This window comes from Python bivittatus, unplaced genomic scaffold, assembly GCF_059951505.1.
Source record: "Python bivittatus isolate LINGU-HERP-01145 unplaced genomic scaffold, Pbiv_v1 ctg000340_np1212, whole genome shotgun sequence".
NCBI classification, from domain to species: Eukaryota; Metazoa; Chordata; class Lepidosauria; order Squamata; family Pythonidae; genus Python; species Python bivittatus.
Genome location: NW_028277056.1, coordinates 25,571,715 through 25,597,676, shown reverse-complemented (window position 1 = coordinate 25,597,676; position 25,962 = coordinate 25,571,715). Strand labels below are relative to the sequence as shown.

The following is a 25,962-nucleotide window of genomic DNA, read 5'->3' as shown; positions in this document are numbered from 1 at the left end:
CATGGATCAAAGTTTAGTTGAATTACCAGGTTCTTCATCCCCATGCATTCATCCTGCACCTGGTATCATCCCCACAACTGGACAAGCTACCTCCTCCACCAACACATAAAGCTTTTTCCTCACATAGCCTTTTGGCCAGAGGTATGCACAAAATCTGACGGTTTCGTCAGAAGCATATGTGCACGCGATGTCACAATGCATTTACAAAAGCAGCAGAACTTGCATCACAATGTAACAATGCTCATTTTATCATTTTCCTCTCTTGCCCCCTCTTCAAGCCCATACTTTCAGAATTGGGAAAACAGCGCATGAACGTAGCTCCCTTCAGTCCAACTGCTGAACCACTATATCACACTGTGGTGAATCAACAACTTAAACTATTACTGTTATTATACTACAGGTTCAAATTAAGTCACTGATTTTGTGGGAGAAGTGGGGATCTATGTTCTGAGTGGGATGCAGAATAAACTACTTTAGTTGAATATCTACAGAGACCATTACTTTGGACCTCCAGTTGCTCAGACACTTTTTGATCCACCAACCCAAAATAATATCTCAACCCCAGGCATTGTTACTGTGATACAAAGCATGCATGCACAGAGTAAAGATGGGTGGGAAACCTCTAATGATGGGATGGGACTAAAACTTTTCATTCTCTTTTGCTTTTCCTACCTTCCATTGCTTTGAGACAATGGTTTTCTCCCTGTCATTTCTATTCTGGTCTTGGAGCAAGGTTGGGAAAGATTATTTGAGACAATGGTTGTTGCTCATAAGACAAGTGTGTTCATTTGCTCATTACTCCTATATTACTTTTAAGCTATATTCATGCATAGTACTAAAGCTAGATGTTTTAATCTATGGCTTGTGTATACATCAAGCTAAGCCAAAAATATCTCAACCATATATCTTATATATGTACCATGCAAAAACTGAATGGCACTTTATAGCTAAACAATTAGCATGTTTGAAATTATTACTTTATTTTACTTTTTCATATTAATTAAAATAGTAAAAAATACAGTAATTGAAAAGAAAAACGGTAGCATGTTGGATCACAATCAAAGCAAAATCAAGTGCTTTGAGAAACTGGGGCCAAACGTGCAAATCCTATGTTAGATCCTATTGGCCCAACCTAGTGAAAACTCTGTTTCATTTTGTATATTTTGTAGTTGTCTCACTTTTAAAAACCATACCCTACTTTGCTCTGGAAGGTAGGGAAATGCCCAATCAGTGGAAATTCTCTGCAGCATGCTGAGGAGACGTAACCTTCTCACCACACTTCTGATTGCTTTGCCATGGGGTCTTCTCCTAACTTTGTGGCATCAATATCCAACCACCCGCTATCTCAGCCTTCTAAGAAGTAAGTACACAAATCCTGGCTTACAAAAGGGTTTGCAACATTCTTTCGTAACAAATCTTTTGCAAAAAAAAAAAAAAAAGGTAGACAGTTACATAAAAGTCAGGATATTTTAAAAATAATGTTTATATAATTCTCTAAAGATTAAGTCAGGCGCAAGTCATAAGTGATTTGTGTTGGAGGTGGGAATTCAGGAGTCCTTGTTAGAGAATATGCTCCTAAACCCAAGCAGAGTGTTGAAAGAATACTGAGTAATTAAGTAGTAAAACATCTCATTTTTTAAAAAATGCTCTTAACCAAAAAGAGAATAATTGTCTTGGAGTAGAGTATAACCCAGATATCAGTAAATGCTAACAGACATTAATTGTACTTGTATAAAAGCTAGATTTATTAAGAAGTACATGAAAATAGAAAATACATACTTTTATCTAAATTACATCTTGAAGACAGGAAAGGTTGTGATGAAGTCTGAAGCATGAAAGAAAGAGAAGATTCCATATCTCTTAAAAACAGAGATTCTTTTAACTAACAGTAGTCTGGGTGAGAAACAGCACAGACTCCTTTTTTCTCATCTATTTCTTGCCCTTTGCCCTTGTGGTGAAATAGACTCATCAGGCTCTTGCTGGGTGTGTTTTTGCTACTTTTGTTTTTGTGTATACATAGTGGCCAAATCCCATCTTGTTTTGGTTTGTATTGGATTTTTATAGGAATAGATTGCAAACAACCCAGAATCAGTTGGAACTGGATAGTGCCTAAACTGAATTGGACAGACAGATACAAAGGGATATACCATCTCCAACCGTTTGCTATTATCTTATCCCTTGATACTTTTTTTTCCTGTTTCCAGGCTAGCTAGCAGCTTTGGAATTTCCTAGCTGTCTTCACTCTAGGTACTAAGTTCAACCCACCTAACTTTTCTGAGATCAGTCAAGTTCAGCTAGGTGTTGTTCCCTGGTCAGATCTAATTTACTATTAGTCTATAATATATAGCCATGGTAAGACCGCTTTTCTTTTTGATCATGTGTAGCCCATGCTCAGTGATAATTGGCAATTTATATGAATCAACTTGTTTTCACTTCCTCAGAGGCTCTAGCCCAGTGTTTCTCAACCTCAGCAACTTTAAGATGGGTGGACTTTAACTCCCAGAATTCCCCACCCATCTTAAAGTTGCTGAGGTTGAGAAACACTGCTCTAGCTCTTTTCACTCTTCATATTAGACTATTATTTACTTTCCCTTCTACAGGCAAGTCCCCAGTTTAAATGCTCCATTTCTGAACCATTTGCACAAGGTGACTTCCATGTAGGTCAGCTGGCACTTTTGCACATGCACAAACAGCTAGCCAATGCATTTAACTTTCCTTTCGTAAAGTCCAGATCACTTGACACATTATGCAATATGGAGACCATGTTTAAGACATTGCTGTCTCCCTCTTCCTTCCTATACAATAAGCTGGAGAAAGAGTTGGCTCTTGCCAGACGTCTGAGCTGATCCCATGAAGTGGTCTTTTTTAGACTGAGAGCCAGAGTTTTGAAGTCCCACATTTCTAATATATACGCTGCAGTACAAATTGCTAACATGCTAGCAAGGTTATGCTCAAAATCCTACAAGCTAGGCTTCAGCAATACATGAACCGAGAACTACCGGATGTACAAGCTGGGTTTCGAAGAGGCAGAGGAACTAGAGATCAAATCGCCAACATTCGCTGGATCATGGAGAAAGCACAAGAGTTCCAGAAAAATATCTACTTCTGCTTCATTGACTATGCAAAAGCCTTTGATTGTGTGGATCACAACAAACTGTGGCAAATTCTTAAAGAGATGGGAATACCAGACCACCTTACCTGTCTCCTGAGAAATCTGTATGCGGGCCAAGAAGCAACAGTTAGAACCGGTCATGGAACAACCGATTGGTTCAAAATAGGGAAAGGTGTACGACAAGGCTGTATACTGTCACCCTGCTTATTTAACCTATATGCAGAGTACATCATGAGAAATGCCAGGCTGGAAGAATCACAAGCCGGAATTAAGATTGCAGGGAGAATCATCAACAACCTCAGATATGCGGATGATACCACCCTAACGGCAGAAAGTGAAGAAGAACTAAAGAGCCTCTTGATGAGGGTGAAAGAGGAGAGTGCAAAAGCTGGCTTGAAACTCAACATTAAAAAAACTAAGATCATGGCATCTGGACCCATCAATTCCTGGCAAATAGAAGGGGTAGAAATGGAAGCAGTAACAGACTTCATTTATTTGGGCTCCAAGATCACCACAGACGGAGACTGCAGCCATGAAATTAAAAGACGCTTGCTCCTTGGGAGGAAAGCTATGGCAAGCCTAGATAGCATATTAAAAAGCAGAGACGTCACCTTGCCGACAAAGATCCGCATAGTCAAAGCTATGGTTTTTCCAGTAGTAATGTATGGCTGTGAGAGCTGGACCATAAAAAGGCCGAGCGCCGAAGAATTGATGCCTTTGAACTGTGGTGCTGGAGAAGACTCTTGAGAGTCCCCTGGACTGCTAGGAGGTCAAACCAGTCAATCTTAAAGGAAATCAACCCTGATTGCTCATTGGAAGGATCGATAATGAAGCTCAAGCTCAGATATTTTGGTCACCTAATGCGAAGAGAGATTTCTTTGGAGAAGACCCTGATGCTGGGAAAGATTGAAGGCAAAAGGAGAAGAGGACGGCAGAGGATGAGATGGTTAGATAGCATCACTGAAGCAATGAGCATGAAACTGAGCAAACTCAGGGAGGCAGTGAAGAACAGGAAGGCCTGGCGCAATATGGTTCATGGGGTCACGAAGAGTCGGACACGACTTAACGACTAAACAACAACAAATTGCTATCCAGATATATTTTTAATTTCTAATTTTCCTACAGCAGAGGAATACATAGCCAATGCCAGAGCCCAGCTTTTGGTTAGATTCTGTTTCCATCACCCTAGCCAGCATAGAGCACCATGTGGGTGTTTTGCTTTCAAAGGTGAAAGCAGGATGAATCTTAGGACATAAAAAGAAACTAAATTGGAATTATAAAGGTAGCAAGAACTCCCACAGCAGCAGGATGGTCCAAAGAATTTCTGGGTTGCATAATGGCAACACTAATATGTTATAACTCATCAGTGTTCAGAATATCTTCCTCCCATACACAACAGTCAGTATGACCTCACAGTGCACCCACTGAAAGAAAATTAAGCACTCTCCTGGATATTGCTTCCATGATTCATAGTTGCAAACTCTTAACAAGAATATTGTTATTACAATGAATATTTGGGCTTGATGCATATCCTATTTTTACCTTTTTGGGGTGTTCTCTTTTTTATTTAGCTTTTCCTTTATATTTTTAAAAAAGATGGTCCAAGATATGATAGGGAAATAGAATCCCAGTATAAAATCAGAAACAGATGATATAAACTCAGAGAAGTATTTTAAAGGATGACTTATGCTTTATTCTCTTTTTTCGTTTTGCCTTAGAGGAAACAGATGAAAATGGTACAACCAAATCGCTCTTCAATGGCACATCTCTAGTGAGGGAGGATGGGTTTGCATCATGCACTCGGCAGCCAGCCACTGGGACAGCTCCCAAAATAATCCGGAGCTATGTGTACTCCAGGCCTCCCCCGTGGTCAGACACATTGCCTGCCATATTTGTGATCACACCTACCTACACTCGACCAGTACAGAAGGCTGAGCTGACACGACTGGCCAATACTTTCCTTCATGTACAGAATCTCCACTGGGTAGTGGTGGAGGACTCTCCTAGAAGAACCAATCTAGTGTCCAATCTGCTGGAGAAATCAGGGATTCATTTTACTCACCTGAATATTGAGACTCCTAAGAGTCTGAAAGTAGGTTTGTCCTGGATTCCATCTCACACTCCCAGGGGCACGTTCCAGAGGAACCTTGGACTGCATTGGCTTAGGGAAAGTTTTAGCACCACGCCACCACCTGAAGGTGTAGTATACTTTGCAGATGATGATAACACCTATAGCCTGGAGCTATTTGAAGAGGTACGTTACTCAAAGTTGTGATGACTTCACCTTTGATCCATGATTCAGACACATTAATAATTACTTTCTGCTATCCTTTATTCTTTTGATACACAACATTTTGGTGGGTGGTTAGGGAGGTCTACCAAGAAAGGATGAAGGTCAGTGGAAATGTTCGTGCTTTGCATATAAAATATTAGAATTTCAGTCTCTGGTATTTCAGATTAAGAAATTTCAGATTAAGAAGTTTCTCAGTGAAACCCTGAGTAGCTACTGTACTGAATGTAGATTAGCCTTTCCCAGCCAGGTGCCCTATTACTTGTGCTGGACTATCATTGTCAAAGTTCCCAGCCAATATGACATCCAATGAGTGAAAATGAAATAGAAGGCCCATAGATGATTTGGTTAACTGCCACTATAACCTACCATTAACTACAGCTAGATGAGTGAGGATATGAGAAGGAGGGTTGGGGTTATAGTTGTGGCTCTGAAACAGGGACAGGAGTTTTTGGACGCAAACAGGACATTTGCCTGGCATATCTAAAACTACTCCAGACCCTGTTACTCCTTGTATGTGTGCAGCAAATGCAGATAGAACTCTCTCAGGAAAGATTGCTCAGAAGGGCAAGATAGAAAGTTTGGTATGGAAGAGTGAACAAAACTTGGTATGGAAGAGTGAACAAAACAAAACATTAAAAAATAATGAACATATGATAAACATATAACTATTGCAAGGGTACACATAGAGAAAGGTGGAGAAATCCCAGGAGGGGCCCATAGTATATAATAAAAATATTGGAAATACTCATTTATTCATGTATGCTCATTTTCTTTCTGACAAGCAGATGCGCTATACAAAGAAGGTATCTGTCTGGCCAGTTGCTTTTGTTGGTGGTCTTAGGTACGAATCCCCCAAAGTGAGCCCAGCAGGCAAAGTTGTAGGTTGGAAGACTGTGTTTGATCCTAACCGACCTTTCGCCATTGACATGGCTGGCTTTGCCATCAGCATCAAACTGATTTTGGAGAAACCTCAGGCCAGTTTCAAGTTGGATGGAGTGAAAGGAGGCTACCAAGAAACTAGTTTGTTGAAGGATCTGGTGACAATGGATGGACTAGAGCCTAAAGCTGCCAACTGCACAAAGGTTAGCAAGGATGGAAAAAATTCACAATAATCTCCCCCACCCAATGCCCATTACTCCCATGCTTATCTTGTATAATTATATGCACATGCATATGTATGTGTAGTCTACTATTTTTCAGCTAAGAACAGCAGATGGTTTAATCAAGTACTGGACACCATGAATTTTGCTGGAAAAAGAGTTCTGAAACTAAGGGGTAAAGATAGAATAAGGGATAAATGAACCACCTTCTGTCACAGTTATCCTTTTAGGGTGTTTAGAGTTAAATCTTAGGACATTTACATCTACCTAGACATCTGTATGAGCATCTGCAAAGAGAGGGCAAATGATGACATGTTGGATGATGTCATCACATAAATGCCATGACTTATGCCCTGTGTCAGATGTGACACAAGTATGTAACTGGCATTTGCATGATGCCACATCATCATCATAATTTTGACATCATGGTTTGTTACAGACATTACTGTTATAATAGCAGCTTCAGGAGTAAAAAAAAAAATCAAATATTTATCCAGATAAACTTCTCTAAATTAAGCCAGACGCTGCATTATCCCCTCAGTCCATCTATACAAAGCCACAAATGTTCTACTGGCAGAGGGTAGGTGCCTTGAGAAATGATGTCCTGTACATAATATCAGATTATTCAAGTAAGTGTTAACAGTAACATGCACCAATGGAAGGCCATAAAAGAAAAATAGATGGACATAGAAACTACACGGTGCAGGCTTATTTGAATAAGGCTGCTTCTTTTATCCATCCACTCAGATCAGCTAGATATTAAGTCATCGTGTTAATTCCTATACTGATTCCTCAGCTATGGTTGTATTACAAAGCCCATTTTCCTTGACTATTGGGTTTTCTGAGGATAATAGGATTTGTAGTCCAGCAATGATGACAATCCCAAAGTCAAGAATGGCTGATGTTTAAGAATGATGAAGTAAGAACTGGAGGAAGGAATATATAAAAATAAATTATAATCCCCTCTATGGAGATGGAGAGCCAAATGACCAGATCTAGATATGTTAAAATATTGGAGCTTTCTTTATATAAACAGCTATCACTTTTGTCCTTATGGAAAAAGGGAAGCAACCAGACAATAAAGGAAGAGATTTAGCACTTTAGTACACATGCAATTAACATATAAAACACAAAAATATGTGTGTAGCAATCTTAGAGTTAGTATTTTTTTAAAAAAATTATAACTTAGTATATGGCTATGAGATCTGGGGTACAAAAATCCAGATGACTTTTCTGAATCTATCTGCTGTCATCTGAAGGTCATGCAGATTTTTGCAGCTCACACTTGGTTACCTTCTATGGGGCCATGGGCAGATTTTTTTCAAGATAACTAGATAGACAAATGATCAATCATAGCAAAAGAAATACTGTATTCTTGATCCAGAACAAATATCTTTCTGCAGATTTTTAAAATTTAAATTGTTGCAAATGACAGATGTGTAGTTAGGCCAATGTGAACCTGTGTGCCCAATTTCTACCCTCATCCCTAACCCCATCTGTAGCCTTTGTCCTCTGTCAAAATGAGTCAATCTTACCTATTTTGAAGTCCCCTGAATGTAATGCAGCCACATTCCCCCCTCCCCCCGCCATTCAATGAATTTAGCATTTGTAGGAATAAATGTTTTGTTGTTTTTATGGCATACTGCTGTATCTATAATGAGTCTAAAAATAAACCAGGTAAGTGTGTAATTATGTAAATATACCCTTCCAAGAAGGCTTGCAACTTCTTTTGAGTCCTATTCAGAGATTTTATGTGCATAAACATATGTGTACTTATGCATCAGGCAGTTTGCTAATACCTACTACATGCTCAGTTATATAATTTTAATAAAATGCACATTTTTCCTGATAGGTTTTGGTCTGGCACACAAGGACTGAAAGGCCAACACTGGTTAACGAGGGCAAACGTGGATTCACAGACCTAAGGGTAGAGGTGTAGATAATTTGCTTTTTGCTGTAAGTACAAGATTTTTGCTGACACCCAAGATTTTCCTATAATCTTGCATATTGCTCTTCAAATATCTTAAATGTAAGGTGCATTTAATATGCATCAAGGATGAGTTATTTGTCTATGTTAAAAGATAAAGGTGACTTAAGGCTGTTAGGGTCTGTTTAGGAAGAAATAAACTGTGATTAAATCCAAGCAAGACAGTGTTTGTATATTTATATTTATTATTTTAATTGTATTATTTATTATTTGTTTATTTAATCACATGTTATTTAATCACATTTATATAGCCATCCATCTCACATAGTGACTTTGGGTGGTGTACATAATAATAATCAAAATATATAAAAATCATTAAAACAACCAGTTTAAATTAAAAAATATAAACAAGTAAAACACAAAATGGTGGCAAAAAGATACTGAGAGTGTATTCCATTAATTGCCATACAGCCATCTAGCAGGCTTCACTCTATCATGGGATCCCCAAGCTAGTTGACGGAGTTATTAGTTATTTAGTTATTTCCTCACTTTATATAGCCACCCATCTCACTTTTACATGACTCTATTTGTTGCTATTTGTCCACTGAAGTTTCTGTCAACTCAGTGTTGTCTTTTCAGCACTGGCACTGTCTCTGAAGAGCAGGCTCATGACTTGAGAGTCCTTCTGGTCTCATGGCTATTGCTTAATGGGCGAGTAGAAGCCATAGTTAGGAAGTGCTTTGCCCAGCTATAACTGGCCCACCAGTTACAGCCTCACCTGCAACAGGAGGGTCTTCCAGCAGTGATTCATACTTATCCCTACCCAGCTGCAGTGCACTCCACATGGGGCTGCCATTAAACACTGCTTAGAAATTGCAGATGATACAAAAAACAGTGACCTGTGTGTTAAATAGCACAAGATGCCGTGAGTATATGGCCCCTGTGCTGCAAGTCCAATTGGTGTCTAGGTGCAATTTGAAGTACTGTTTTTGACCTATAAAGCCCTACATGACTTGGTTCCATGATACGTCCAGGACCCCATTTTTCAGCTAGAATTGACTCATTTGATATGATTATCCCAGGAGAAATTGCTTACAGGTAGTCCTCAGGTTATGATGGCCAGGAAATCCATCACTAAGTGACACGGTTGTAAAGTGCGACATCACATGACCTTGCCACTTAGCGATGGCAATTCCAGCAGTCCCGGTTGCTGTCATTAAACAAGGACTGCATGGGTCATTAAGCAAGAATCTCATGTGATCCCAGCTTCTTGCCAGCTTCCCCACTGACTTTCTTTGTGGGAAGCTGGAAAGGAACATCAGAAATCATGATCACGTGACCATGGCTCACTGCAGTGTCATAATCGCAAACAGGGCGTCAAGTACCCAGCTCACAATCACATGACTGCAGTGATGCTGCAACAATACAAACTGTAAGGACTGTTGTAAGTCCCTCTTGTTTAACGCCATTATAAATCTGAACAAATGGCCGTAACTGAAGACTACCTGTATATTCCTCCATAATTGGGAAATTAGGGGGATAAAGCCTAGGAGGAACTGCTTTGAATGATCTTTCCCACATTATGGAATTATCTCCCCTAGGAAATTAGACTTGTCCTGACTTAGCATTTTGGAAGTAGGTTAAAATGGAGTTTTTCCAGAGGTCTATATAATTATATATTTCTTTTTAGATTATTTTTGTTAAATTGTTTTTAACCTTTTTTTACTACTATTTTTATATATATACATGCTAGAAGTAGCTACTGAGTTCAGCAGTATAAAAATCTAATAAAGAAATAAATGTGGCCTCAAAGTGCTGATGATGGACCATAATGAAAGGGCTGTTGCTTAGCTGTACAACATTTATTTTGTTTGCAGATCAAAAAGTGTTAGACTTTTTCTATCTCTCCTGCCACTTTAGATAATACTGACATAGAGAGACCATGTGGAATCCTTGGTGCTCTCTGAGCTTGGTTGTTTGCTTGCAGATGTTTCATTACCCAACTAGATAACATCATCAATGCTACTGAGTGTGGGGTTTGCTGCCTGTTTATATACAGTAGCTTGCCCTGCCAGTGTTGGTGGGGATGTAGTTTTCTCCTTGGTAGTCCCTTGATTAGGGTATTGTTTCCTGTTTGATTGTTTGCTGGTGTTAATCCCTTATCTGGGTGTTGGCTGCTGGAGAGGAGGTGTTCTGGTCTTTTTGTTTCCTTCTTAGCTTTTTTGTCTCTTTCAAATGGTGTGTAAATATGGTTTATTTCTATGTGTCTATTGATGGCTGATTTGTCTGAATGCCAAGCTTCCAGGAATTCCCTAGCATTTTTGGATTTAGCTACTGTAGATCTAGGATGCTCACAGTTTCCCACTTGAAACTATGGTTGAGTCTGTCCACATGTTGTGAGATTAAGGAGTTTCCTAGAGAGAAAACCAGATTTCCTAGAGGGATCAGTATTTGATTCAGTAGACTTTAATTTGCAGTTGGCTATTTATACTGCAGATCATCCCATCATTGACTGTCAAACACTTCCAATGGCAGGTTCTGCTATTGGCGTTGTGGCCAATTAGACTCATATCTTAATGTGATTCTTGTTGTAAGGTGACAAGTTAACTGGATTTACTTAGATTTCTAAAAACAAACTATCCCCTTCTGAAAGTGGCTGGGTTTGTATACAATACTTAACTACAAGTATTGTAGTTTGGTTTGTTTGCCAAGTTTTTAACTTAGTGTGCTGTGTGATTTCAGCCATTATCTACATTGCTTCTTGGCCTTTTGGCTAAGATCAAGTGTGTGCATGTGCGTGTAGCTATTATCTCCACAGGCTTCTCCAGTAATCAGTGGTTTAAAAATTCCTGGTTTAGCATTTTGAGTGATTCCAGATACTGTCATCTCTTTTACAAGTAGTGATGGGAACATCTAGACTAGCTTTTAGCTCTCCTTTTTGCTGAGATGCTTGTGCAAATCAAGGATCAATTTGGAATTTCAAGAACATGTTATGGATGTATGACAAAATGATTGTCAAAGGTAGGCCTGCCCTTAGCTTAAAATGGGCAGTTGCAAAACATTCATTTGGTAGAAGGCAAATTTATAAGGATGCTGCCCACCAGCTCTTTTAATCTCCTAGAGCACTCTAAACTAATCTAACTCTCTAATCTAATCTATACTGTATACTAATCCATCTTCTCTGGGCAGGTGGACACACTTGTTCAAACTTGAACTGGCCCAAACTACTAGATTGCTCACAAAGAAACTCATTGTAGTCTCACACTTCTGGGAGACAAGGGGAGACAAAGATAGGAGGTACTGCTTCTCAGTAGCAACGCCACTGCTTTGGAACAGCTTCCTGTTGATCAGACTGGCCCCCAAGTAGCTTTCAGGAAGGTGTTAAAAGCTGAGCTCTTCAAAGAGCATTCTAATAATGTTATGTACTGTACCATCATTTATACTTACATTTAATTCCATTAGTCTTATCTTTGTTATGTCTATTGGTTTTCTGATTTTCTGATTTAGTGATTAAACTATAATTTTTAAATATGTTTTAATGTTTTCCTTGAGTTTTCCTATGAGTTACTAAGAGTCATCAGACTGCAGCAGATATAAATGCAATAAATAAATAGATTAAGCAGACAGCTATAATCAACCATTTTTATTTCTTAAAAATGTTTAGGGGGGTTATGTGGAGACCAGAGGCTCTCTAGAAAATAAAAATGATGATGAAACCCATAGCTTACTTCATGCAGGTTCCTATTTTTTCAATTACTATTAATGAAATCTAATGTTTTTAAAAGGAAAATAATTTGGGGCACAGAGCCTGCCAGGCATACAGGAGGACCACACTTGGAGATTTAGTGTTTTTCCCATCACCGAGTTGTCTTCAGCATGCATTAGAATACATTGAACAATACTGAAATACCCTGAAGTACATTATTAATCTAGTTCCTCAGTTCACAGCTTGTTGCTATACACTTTTCTTCAATTCTTTTAAAAATAGCCCCGTGTTAAAAAAATGAATGTCTGATAGATATGCTTAAAATGTTAAGGATAAGGGCTAGCTAATGTGGAGTCAGGATAGTTTCCAGTCAACATCCCTTAGTTAATCTAGCCCAGTGGTTCCCAACCTTTTCTATGCCCCACACCCCTAGACAATGTTTAATGTTCGCACCCCCTACAAAAGTAATATCACATTTGAAGATGAAGAAGTCTAATTTCTAATGCAGGTGAACAAATTGAACTTTAAAAAAATAAGCTTTTAACTCAATGCATAAAATTGTCGCACCCCCTTAAATTCCATCTCACACCCCGAGGGTGCAGGCACCCCAGGTTGGGAACCCCTGATCTAACCCAAGGTATGTGCTACCCGCAGTTTTTCTTGTAGCCCTTTATATCCCCTAACAGAAGGAGTCAATGGAGGGACCCTAAAGTCAAAAAAGGGCATTGCTTGATTTCCTTTAATAGTTAAACCTGTGTAAAACCAAGAATTTGAAACCACCTACCTGTAGCAGTACAACACAAGTGGTCTTTTGTTTTCCAGAAGATGAAGTTTATTCTTCTTTCCTTTTTTTTTAATAATAAAAAAGAAGATTTGTGGAGAAAACCTGTATTTCAGTCTTTGAAAACTGAGCCCATAAAGTTCTGTTAATCTGTATATTGCCAGGTCTGTTCTCCTTGGGCAGTCTCATTGCTTGATGGAAGTAATTGATTATTAAGCTGAGCCTGACTCAGCACAATCTCAGTGTTACAGAAAGGATATATTGCAAGCTTTAGGAATAAGTTAAAAAGATCCAGGGAATGGTATTGGCTGGCAGCTCCAAAAACTAAGATGGCTCTCTGTCAAGAAAGATTTCAGGGACTGAGGCTTCTGTTCTAGTTAATTGCAATAGGTATTGGTAATACAATATTCTAAATCTGTGCAATATAAAAACGGGCTGTGTTTATCTGCTCAATAAGGGCTGTAGAAGAGTGAAAACAGCCTCAAACAATAACCCAAATTGATTGTCATATTAGATGCCAAACATGGATCCTATCAGATAGACTTTTATCAAATAAAACTATTTGACCATCCAGCCCAGAATTATGTATTCTAGTTAGCGTGGTTAACAGTGACTATCTGGCAGAATTCTTACTTGTTACCTGTTGCTTTTAACTGAGATGCTAAAGGAAGTGCATGAATTATCTGCATGCAAACCACATCCTAAGCTATTGAGCTATGACTCCTCCATGAAAAGATTTGTTGTGAGTTTAATTCTTCTCCTGCTGGCTAAGTAGACAAAACTAAGAGAATATGCACATTAACTCCCAATATGCTAGGCTTTACAGATAGAGGGGAACACTGCTTTTTCCAACAGCAGATATATGTTTGATATAACATCTCATTTGGCCTTGACTCAACTCAGTGCCTTTATGACCTGAAGTTATTCAAGATGCAATATGTAGCTTGAAATACTTATCCAGCTTTATTTACTTTATTAGTTACACTTTTAGTCCCCCCAAAACTAAAGTTCCAAGGGTGGTATATAGATAAACTAGTTCAAAGAATATTGCAGTATCATGGTGGAACAAGAGACGTTTTTAGAACAGAACAGCTTCACGTTTGCCTATGGCTGCTGTTTCTTAAACTAGAGCTGGCACAAGTGACAGTTCAATATTGTCCACCACATTGATGGACACATAAAATGGGTGGATGATTTCTCCCTTCCATTGGTGAGAGAAATTTTCCAACAATTTGTTAAGAAGGCTCCCCTGAGTAGTGAAAGTTGGCTTCACTACAAAAAATCTCAGTGGAAGAATTCCCTCATTTTGTCTTTACGTGTATCTTTCTTCAGTGGTTTGAAGCCAACATAGCTACAGACTGCTGGAGAGAGAGGATCGTACAATGAAAAACAGGACATTCACATATGACATTTGATTGCTTCAAATGCAAAAACACCATAAGTCAGCCATGCAGATTTCTCCAGGAACTCTCTTTACCTTTAAAAGAATTTATAAAACAATTCTCATTCATCAAATGGGAAGAAAAAAGTAGAATAACTTTTCTGCCCAATACAACATAAAACAATGGGATTTTTAGCAGCTATCCTTTGAAGCTATGTTCCTACTAGCAACTAAGCACTGCATAGATGGCAAAACCCTTTTTTGTCATCTTTTGCCAAAACCCTGGCAAACCCCTTTTTCTGCCTGCTGGAGGGGAGAAAAACTGGTTAATGGTAGGAACAACAACTTCATGGAAGTTACTATTCCTAACTGAGCCTTTAAAAAAAGAAGAAATAAAACTTTGGTTGCTGGAGAGGTTCTCTTCTCCTCAGAAGCCAAAGCAGAAATGGTCATGGAGGCACACAGCCCCATGGACAGATGGGAGAGAGCAATCCTATCAAGTAGAGCTGTATAGGTCATTAATCTCCCTCAGGCTCCTCCTCCATTCGAACCAGAATATTCACATAAGAAATTCTATTACGTTTTTTAAAGGAAAGCATCTCTTTCCTATCAGATCAGTTTGATCTTGCACCAACCTGCCAAAGTGACAGCATGACACCACAATGGAGGTTCAGCTGTGAAGACATGTCTTCAGAAATGGCTAACTCCATTTCCATCCCACTTCTTACACATTTTTCCCAGTCTCCTTAACTGACCCATACAGTTAAGCAGAAAGGATATTTTCCCTATCCAACACTGAGTGAATTGTTTTTTGTCAGTGTTGAGGCAGCAGAAACACCTCATCATTGGAGCCCCTGTAAGCATTTGCGGGGGGGGGGGAACAAATGTTGGATCTGCAACAAATCAGAGCAAGCTTCTTGAGCAAGGGGAAAGGGGTGGGGTACAGAAAGCAAGGTTGGTGAGAATTTCACAAAAGTGAGAAATCAGAAACAATCTCGATGGGTTGTATTATGAATGAACATCCCTGAACATCCAGAGTAAGATCTAATTCCACTTCCTCAAGCCTTTTTGATGTAGTCTCTGTGGCCATTATAAAGGAACCTGCATTCAGCTGAAGGATGGTATTGTTTTAAAATTCCTTCTATATGAGGGAATGTCAGAAGCCAGGAAGAAACCTGCAGTTGGCTGTATGGTTTAATGGATAACCTTGGACCAGTTTTTCTCATTTCAGTTGTGCTGACTGACAGTTTTGTTGCAATTTTTTTTTTTTAATGCATATGCATAGCCCTATGCTTCTTGGGAGAAGGGTGGGATAAATAGGTAATTATTAATATAACATCAGAAAAATTGTTGCATATCAGCTCTGAACTTGCTCTCCTTTTTGTGTCAGGAAGAAATTTGTGGTTTGGATGAAGACTATACTGTTCTAGTGCAAGTCCTGGCATAGGCCTATTTAGTTCTTTGGACTCCAAATTCTGCTGAATCTGTCCAAGAATATATTGTATACTTACATATGTTCTTTTAAAACTCCCTTTTTGTTGTTTACTTTGCAGATAGTAACTTTTTGCACATCTGCCTATGATCAGCAAAATACTGATACAACAATCAAGAATAACATCCACAGTTGTGCTTGCATTTTCCAACTTCTAAGTTCCCTGAAATCAGGGAAGAAAGAAACAAAGTTAATGTCATATCAAAGGCCATTTGTTCTATATTCTAGTCATTCACCACACAACTAAGAGGACCTGTTTCTTCATTGTTATTTCTGTGTTGGAGAACATTTTCAAGAATAGAAGCATTTCTGTAAACATATCCCATTTGGGATACTGTTAAGAAAAGCCAAGTTGGAATAAGGGACAAGATTTCTCTTTCCTAGTCCACACTTTTGAAGCTTTGTTTTGCAATAAGCATTAAGACATCAGCTTCTGCAAATGCTTACTTCTCCAAAGTATGGCAGTTCACAATGAATAATTTCCTGCATATTACCAACGAAATATTCCATATCATTTCAAGGAAGAGGGAGTTGCTCTCAGAATTGCTTAGAACCTTATTTAGACTTAGGAGTTCTCATGTGAAAAAATGTGGGTGGACAATTCTTGCTCAGAAGATCATAAATAACCTTTTGGAGAGTGAGATCCACATCAATTCCCTTTTTAATATCCAAAAATGCAAGCCAAGACCAACTCTAGTTCCTCTTGTATCTGAATGGCAAACTGAAGTAGAACGTTTGAGAACTCCAGTGTCAGCAACTCAACATCATGTCCTGTGGTTTTGTAGATAAACCTTTGTCATGAGAAATAGAAAGCCCTCAGCTATTTAGTTCTCAGTTTGTTGGCAATATATTAGACAAGAGCCAGTTATGGTTTCACTTTTGGAACTAGGACACCTCACTTAATGAGTATTTCTTTGGTCCAATCTAGCAGGATTTTTCTTCAGTCTTTGTAGCTTTGTAGATATCTTGTATATTCCTAAACTGTCAATGCAGCTGCATGATCAATTTCAACTCTACCTATGTGGAACAATACAGACTCCAACCAAACTATGTTTGGAGTGAATAGACAATGTTTACCTATACTGAGCCATGGACTCCTAGCTTAATACATGTGATGAGCAAAAACAAAAGTAAAACTAAAAAGCAAACATTCACAAACAGTAGGGAAAAGTCACTACTCCAACCCCTAATTTTTGATTGCAAATATATTCATCAATTGTGAGCATCAGTTGGAAACAAAAGCACTTATTAGCAATCAACAATCATGTCTACAGATAACTAAGTGTTGTTAGGTTATCAACAAGTGTGGATTCAAATAGGAAAGGGGGTGGGGAGATTTATGGGCCAAAAATGTAATGGCTGGTAAAAGCACAAATATTTGTTTTTATTAAGGTGGGCTATGCTCACTTTAAAAAAAAAAGGATACTTCTGATGTTTTCTGATCTGTTAAGTTCTTGCAACTGAGGAAATTGAAGGAGAACATTTTCTAGCAACTGAGCCAATTCTGAGTATGATTCTGAGATGTGGCAGAACACTTCTTTGTTTCTTGGCTTATTTATCACATAGGTCTTTTCTGCCTATTTCATTTGTATTGACCTGGATTATCTGCTATTTTTATGGAGAATATTTTTATTTCCCTTCCACCCTGTGTTCTCCTGAAACTCAACAGGGAATTACAATTTTTCTACTCACTGTTGAAATGTCATATATATTTCATGCTCACTGCAAAATGTGGGGAAGTGACTGTTGTCTTAAATTAGAAAAATAATTAGAAGCATAATAACAAGAAACGTGTGTAATTTAAAGGAGAAAAAGACTATGTGGGAGTTAAAGTTGGCAGAAGGAGTTTGTCAAGCTTTTCAATTCTCTTATCATTTGCTTCTTTGAGGGAAACCAAGAATGTCATCTCATAACAGAACTCAGTGCCCAGCATAATCCTCAGGAGCTTCTGAAAACATCTGGTTTAAAAAAAAATAGTTGAAGACTAAAGATTAGATCCCATCTTGCACCTATTTATGTTGATAGTAAAAAAAAATAAAAAGTAAAGTAAAAAATAAATACTTCCAAAAAGGAAGCGGTTGGCCATTATGTTCTTCTGGGGTGTTTTGTTTTTTACTTCTACTTAGCATAAGATAAGATAAGCTCAGATACTTTGGTCACCTAATGCGAAGAGAGGACTCCTTGGAAAAGACCCTGATGCTGGGAAAGATGGAAGGCAAAAGGAGAAGAGGACGGCAGAGGATGAGATGGTTAGATAGCATCACTGAAGCAATGAGCATGAAACTGAGCAAACTCAGGGAGGCAAAGGACAGGAAGGCCTGGCACAATATGGTTCGTGGGGTCACGAAGAGTCGGACACAACTTAACAACTGAACAACAAATTATAAGATGCCTTTATTTATTACTTAGTAAAAATTGCAAAATGACATGTCATATTTGCCTGAAGCAATATAAACACACATGACAATGAAATATAAACTGTCAAAGAAAGGAAGATCTTTTCAAGAACATTTTTAGCACCAAACTGAAGCTGCCAGAACAGGCCAAAAATTTCAACCTACCCTGTTGGTGATATTAATATCTCACCTCCACATACCCAACCTTCTGTGGAGGCAAACATATAATACTAAAATCCAATCCCTGACCAAAAGAAACTTGCCCACCCATGATGAAATAATCACAGTCTATATGGGCTAATGGTTTAATCTGGTATGTCCTTACTTTGGGGGGTATTGGTTTGCCCAGAGAACCTAGATATAGAAAGGCAGAATGTAAAACATTGAGAGGACAATGTGAAGGGAGTGAGATGGAGATACCAGGAAGGCTAAGATTCATGGAAGTCTTCTACTGAGCCACAGATGAAAAGGAGCAGAACTTGAGAACAGAGCTTCCAATCTTGCAGCTTGGTAAATACATCTCAAATTCCCAAAGTTTAGTCCTATCCTGCCCTTCCTCTGTCCATGCTGAGAGATTAGCCAGCTGGTACAAAATAAAAATATGAATCGTGCGGCTGAGGACAAAAGCCTCTTCACTTCAGTTACAACAAGAGAGCAAATGGAGTTGGTGCAGTAAACAGAAAGTTACTGGAAGCCTGACCTGTGTGAAGTGTGATTCCAGCAGTCACTGAAGAAGTATTTAGAAAGGTATTTGTAGGATTCCCTGAGAAATGTGATGTGAGAAAATCAAGCTGTTTAAAAAGTAGTGTATAGAAAAGCTCTGGGGTATCTCATGGGGCCGGTATTCTGATCCTTGAATTTCATGAATTGTTAATTCTCTGTATTGTCATAGCAAAAACACAACACAAGAAGCCCACAATTAAAATAAGAGTGTTACAAAGTCACTTTAATGTTTATTTATGTTGGCTATTGTTAAATATAGAATGAAAACATCACATGAAGATAACTGGTGTCCTGCATCTGTTTTTCTCACTACAACCCCCTGCCCCATTTGGTTTCTAAAAGGGAAATACATAGGTATTTCTCTCTCATTTCCAATAGTTCCAAGAGCTACTTATCACAAATAGTTTGTTGAAATACTGGAGACATGCACTGGCTCCATAATCATAGAGTTGGAAGGGGCCAGATAAGCCATTAAGTTCAACACAGGAATTCTACTCAACATTCTGCTCAACACAATCCAAATTCAGGTTAATTCATTCAGATTAATGTCTGTGGCAGCCTCAACACTTCTAGCAAAGGGGAGCTCACCATCACCCTTGGAAATTGGTTCTACTATGAAATTACTCTTATACTTAAGTGTTTTTTTCCATACTATTGAAGTAGAATCTGCCTTTTGGTAACTTAAGGCCATTATTCCATGATCTTGCACTCTGTGAAAGTACAGAACAGGGTTGGCCTTCTGTGTGCACTCTTTCAAGTATCTGAAGCATGCTATCTTTCTCTCACACACACACAATTCAATAAAAATTGGATTTTTATACAGAGTTAAAGCTTCAAAATGTACATATATGCAGGCACAACACAATTCTTCAAAAAATCCTTGCATTCTCCCCTACTGCTTCCAATGTCTTTTAGAACTACCTTTATTATGAGATCTATATTACCACAACAGCTATAACTCTTACCTTGTAAATAAAAGGTGGTGGTTCAAAACCCAAACCAACCATTTCCCTTTAAGTTTCCTACTTTTATCTCTGCTTTTTTTTTTTTAATCCAGCAGTCAACATTTTTCCAATCACCTAAAAATTTCATCCTAGCTCTTAAATAGCTATTGGAAATTGAAGGTAAAGCCCTTCTACTTTCAGTGATTGGAAAAATGATGAAACTGTGTATCACTGGACTTATTAAAAATGCAAAGGGAAAAGTAGGAAACCTAGGGAAAGCAAAGAAAAATAAAAATAAGAATTGAGAAGACACCAACAGACAGCAAATGCTGCCTCTGCAAAGAAGCTGAAGAAACAGTGGACCACCTAGTCAGCTGCTGCAAGAAGATAGTAGACTGACTACAAACAATGGCATGACAAAGTAGCAACAATGGTGCACTGGAATATCTGCAAGAAATACCACTTGCTGGCAAGGAAGAACTGGTGGGACCACAAAACAAAGTAATGGAAAATGAAGATGCTGAAGTGCTCTGGGACTTTAGAATTCAAACACACAAGCACCTGCCACATAACACCCCAGACTTAACAACTGTTAATAAGAAAGACAAAAAAGTCTGGATAGTGGAATTGCAATACCTGGAGATGGCAGAATAGAAAAGAAAGAACTGGAGAAAATCACAAAATACAAAGACACAAAATACAAAGATATAGAACGACTGTGGCAAAAGAAAACAAAGGTAATACCAATAGTAATAGGCCCCTTGGGTGCAATCCCAAAACAACTGGAGCACCACTTCAATACCATGGGCATTGACAAAATCACCATCAGTCAATTGCAAAAGGCAGTTTAACTTGGAACAGCTTACCTTCTGCAACAATACCTTTAACACCATCAAACATCTGCCTGTCCCAGGTCCTTGGGAAAGACTTGATAGGTGGATAAAAATGTCAAATCCTGTCTAGTCATCTGGCTGACTGTGCAATCAACAACAACAATAATAATAATGGAAGATCTTCCAGGTTTCATACCAGCAACCTTTTATTTATGATGCAAATTGTGCTATTATAGCATTCGGGGGGGGGGGGGGGAAGTAGTTCTAAAAGTTATCACTGAGCGTTATAAGCTTTGACTCAGCTGAAGAAGAAACTCTGCCTCTGCAAGGTAGCCATTGAACTGCTGGGGTTAGCCTACAATAAATCAAAGTACAATATTTATGATTTATTATTATTATTTAGTGGATTAAGATGGCTACCCATGTCACATATATGACTCTGGACAGCTAACAATATAAAAATGATAAAAACATACCAAAAAATATAAAAAACATAGCAATTGGAAAAAAGTATAAAGCCACAATCGAACATTCAACATAACCAAGAAACAGGCTTCTTCCCAGATCCAGAGCCCCAGGCTCAAGCACAGAGCCAAGTGAAGCAGAAAAACACATTTTGACAATGAGGAGGAATTAATAGGGATTCTGCCCTTCAGAAATGTTTGCCAGACCATTCTGATGATAAGGCAACTGGGCAATGTGAATAAGCTCTCATTCTCCTCTGGGGTCATGTTTAAGTAATTGTTTTACCTCTATAAAATGATGACCTTCCCCAAACATAGCTGGAAAAATGTTGAATTCATTGTTTGATGAGTCATACACTCCAAAACTTGGCATGTAGATCCTCACGTTCAGAAGAACACCTCCGATTCTCAAGTGGGTATAATGCAGCATCAAGAACTCACCTTGAGCTATTAGCCAGCAATCAGCATAATACATAAATGGTGAACATAATGAAAAACCTACCCTGTTCACAGGATCTCTCTTATTTTCCATTTTTGACTGCTAGAAAGAAATATGTGAATAATTAGATGGAAGGTAGGTTCCTTCTTCTCTCCAATGAAACCTGAATATGCTGAATTTAGAAGTGGAACTCATTAGCATTATTTAACCCATTAGCTCATGTATATATGACTCTCTAGTAGGCAGACACCTGCTTCTCCATGACAGGAATGGATCCTCTCTACACACTGTTTCCATTTCAAAATGAAGTTCCTTTATGGTCATTTGCAATCCTCACCTTTTCACCAAATAACTCCTGCTATGCTATCCGAAATCTGAGAATTCTTGTTGTTAAGAAGCTGATTATGCTTCCCATAAAAAATACGTTGTTTGTGTGAGTTTGATGGAAAAGCAGCTGGGAGTGGAATTCGCAAAGAAAAACAATAGGAGAGGAAGTACTCTGTTTCCATTTGTGTATCTGTGTCAAATTACTTGTGTGGGGGTGGGGGAGAACATGTGTGTGTGTATTCATACAGATACACAACATATATACATATACAAATATATATGGCATAGTCTATTGTACATATATGGATAATTGTGGTTTATTCATTATGGTTAAATTAATCCCGTCCTTAGAAATACCACAAAACAAATTTTTAAGAAGAATTCTTCTGGTTGGACCAACGGTTCCACCAGCGCCGTTAGGGCAGAAACAGGTATTTTCCCATTAAGTGTATCTGCCCTATTAAAAGTAGTAAAATATTGGAGACGATGGATTGAGATGGAGGAGTTTAGACTGCCAAAACAATGCTTTTTAGAACAATTGTCAGCTCCCGAGATCACCAATTGGGTTGGACTTTTGTATAAAGCTACAACAACTATGGGCCTCTCCCCCCTTTTACTTCAACCCCTTGGAGACCAGGCAGTTAAAATCATTAGACAAAGAGCACAAGATATCAGTGCTCAACAAGATATTGAAATCTTATCTGCTACGAAGTCGGTTGGCTTAGCCAGAAATAAGACTATTTTTGGTATAGAAAAGTATTTGACAGTCCCAACTCCCTTAATGTATCGCAAAATCTTTACACGATTAAGATTTAACCAGCTGGAAACTCAGGAAGTAACGGGCCGGTATGCAGGCATACCATATCAGGAGAGACTTTGTTTTTGTGGTAAAAGTAGAGTGGAAAATTTAGTCCATATAATCTTTGAATGTCATCTGTATGAACAAATAAGACAGAAGTATATAAAACAGTATATTACAGTTAGACCTTATATATCCTGTGATTTTATATTGGACCGATTATTGTCACAATCAACATGTGGTTAGGAGTATCACTAAGTTCATTAATAAGGCGATAAAAATTAGAGAGGAATTTAGAGCAACCAATGTCATAAATTGTAAAGAAGATGAACTGAGTTAAGACAGTTCCTGGTTTTATAATTATAATTTTAACTGTATATTGGATTTTATATTTAATATGGTATTAGATTGTTTTTATGAAATTGAAATGGCCAGAAGGCTAATCAATAAAGATTGACTGACTGACCATTATGGTTAAACAAACTATAGGATGATGTGTAGGCCAGGCCTTTGTCTTATTTTTGGGATTTTATGAAATAAACTTGTAGTTGGTTTAACTTTTAATTTGGAAACTGAGACTCTGGTCAAAGCAAATGACTCTTACTGATGTTGGGTTAGAGAGGATTCAGCCCATTTAGCCCATGAATTCTCTGCTCTGGGCAAGAAAGAATAGATTCTCCATAGTTTTTTCTCACATTCATTTACAAAACCATCTTTTAGACCTGTATCTCTAGTTTAATTTTTCAGAGCTATGCCCTGTTTAGAAAAAAATGTGGGTTGAAGATAGGCTCATTTGAATACAGATAGCACAGAAAGTAGGAATTTGTTACCAAAGTTTGTTAGAGATTATTAGCACTTACTTCTAAAATGTTTTGCCTTTACTTTCCTCCCTGCTATAACCCAGTGTCCCAGGGGTGGCCATGCTGAGACATGTAAGGGAAAAAATATCTATGAAACAAAAATAAGTTTCCAGTGTTGTAAAATACTTTTTTAAAGCCATCAGACCTATCTGAAGAAAGAATGTATACAAATATTGAAAAATAAATGCTATACTGCAGCATGGATTGCATCTTCTTGTTTTCTGTTCGTGAAAATATGTGTATTCATAAAAAAAGAAAGAAAGGAGAAAGGAATCATGCATACATTTGTGGATTCAAAGACTCTTCATGAATAACAAATTCATTTCTTTCTCTGCCAATCTTATTCTCAAAATATCAGAAATGAAATTGTGTTACAGTGACAGCAGTTTTGTACTCTAAATGTTCAAATAAATCTTTGGAGCCAGAAAATGTTATAGGAAAGGCATTCTAGCAAGCGCATTCTCACATAATCACAAAAACAAAGGCTGTTTTACAGACTCATCAATGGGATTATTTGTTCAAAGCACCACAACTGCCATAACAAAGGAAGTTGGAGAAAGAAGAAGACATCCTTCATCTAGATGAAAACTCTTCCAGTGCTTTGGATACCATGTTGCCAAAATACATTATCTCATGAAAAGAATTCAGTATTTAGAGATGGAACAAAAGGAGATCAATGCTAAGAGTCATATTCATTTTTAAAAATAAATCATAGTGGTGATAACATCATTTGGGGGACTATTATTCACAACAAGATGAAAGATAGCAACATACATAAGAAAAGGATATTGCCATATAACTGCATTATACATTATATATAAAGTATGACAAGCTCATGATGAAAAGCAGATCACTTGAAACAAGAAAGCAATTTCTGATTCTTCTCCATTTGTGTAATGAATGAGACCTCATAGATATATCCATTTAAAAGATAGAGGAGATCTGCAACAAAATACTTAGAGCACCCCCAGTTTCTAACATTCTTATGAAACTATAAGAAAAATGGAATTTCTGTCTCCAGAAAATGGACTGAGTTATTTTAATATCTCTTATCTCTGAAAATTCAACAGCCATCCACATTCCATGTTGGAAACTCACAGGAAATTAGGATTTTTAAAAAATGTTTGGTTTTATTTACATATTTACTTCTGCCTTCCTAGAGAATATATACAAACTATAGTCTTATCTTATTTCACTTCCAAATAGTACCTGGGCTTAAAATTAAAGACAGAATTCACATATATCTACGCTGCTTCAATCATAAACACACATTTCATTCTCATGTACCTATGTAAACACATTCTGAATTGCATATCTGCTTATCTCACATACTTCACACACTTGTGTTGCATTGTCAGTATATTTCCTTATTGATCAACATTATCTTTTATAAGTATTCCATTCATATGTCAATAGAATGTGTATAAATATACATGTGCATAAGATACTAAACAATAATATTTAATCACATTTATTTAGGCTAAATAATGAATCATACATTTGAACCTAAGGCTGTCAGAACTGCTCCTTCTCCCTTTCTGCCTGCCTTTAGCTGCAATAGGTCAATAGAGGTCACTGACAGGCAGCTGTGAAGCTAGCTTATGAAGGGCTCCTTTTACCAGAAGGCATTGTTGACTGGGGAAGATGGAGAATATTACCATATGCTTGTTTTTGTATGCCCAGATGTTGTCCTCTTCCACACAGATGCCAATATATGTTGCAGAATTTCTAAGCTCCCAGGCTGAAGCATAATGCCAAATATTAGCTGCAAATTGATGCTGGATTAGGGACTGGCACAAATAAAGTGCTTTAAAATCCCTCCCCCCTTCCACTGGTATTGTTCATGCACTCTGTGCTTTTATGTCTCAAACTGTTCACTGAATATCTGTGGTTTTGAGTAATTTTTTTTCAACTTGATTACATATCTACAAAACATCCAATTAATTGGCAACAGTGTTCTTATTATAAATTATTGTGTCCAATTCTGAGCATCACATTTGAGGAAGGATTGAGCCATACTGGAGCAGGTTCCAAGAAGGACAATGATCAGAAGATGAGAACTAGAAACTGTTACATGAAGAGTGATGGAAGGAACGGGGAGTATTTAGCCTTAAGAGAAAACTGAGGAGGAATATCATAGCACTCTTCAAATACCTGAAAGGATGTGACATAGAAGAAGTCAGAACTTCTCCATTCTCCCAAGGTGCAGGACATAGGATAGTGGATTTAAATTACAGAAAGACAAGAATTGAAAAATCTTCCTAACAATGACAATGGTAGAACCATTAACCATTAATAGACTCCCCATCAATGGAAGTGTTCAAGTTGAGGCCAGTCAGCAATCTGTCAAGGATACTTTAATTTGTATTCTTGCACTCATCAGGA

At 37.9% G+C, this 25,962-nt stretch overlaps 1 protein-coding gene across 1 annotated transcript in view; it reads left to right on the top strand.

Moving 5' to 3' along the window:
- Positions 1-15,991, top strand: part of LOC103050021 (galactosylgalactosylxylosylprotein 3-beta-glucuronosyltransferase 1-like) — a 51,114-nt gene extending 35,123 nt beyond the window's left edge. The window contains exons 4-8 of the mRNA XM_088140747.1: positions 1,212-1,360; positions 4,831-5,366; positions 6,191-6,487; positions 8,358-8,461; positions 15,854-15,991. Of these exons, the coding sequence (XP_087996873.1) occupies positions 1,249-1,360; positions 4,831-5,366; positions 6,191-6,487; positions 8,358-8,444 (1,032 nt within the window). The 5' untranslated portion in view covers positions 1,212-1,248 and the 3' untranslated portion in view covers positions 8,445-8,461; positions 15,854-15,991. The remainder of the gene's footprint in view (positions 1-1,211; positions 1,361-4,830; positions 5,367-6,190; positions 6,488-8,357; positions 8,462-15,853) is intronic.
- The last annotated feature ends 9,971 nt before the right edge of the window (positions 15,992-25,962 follow it).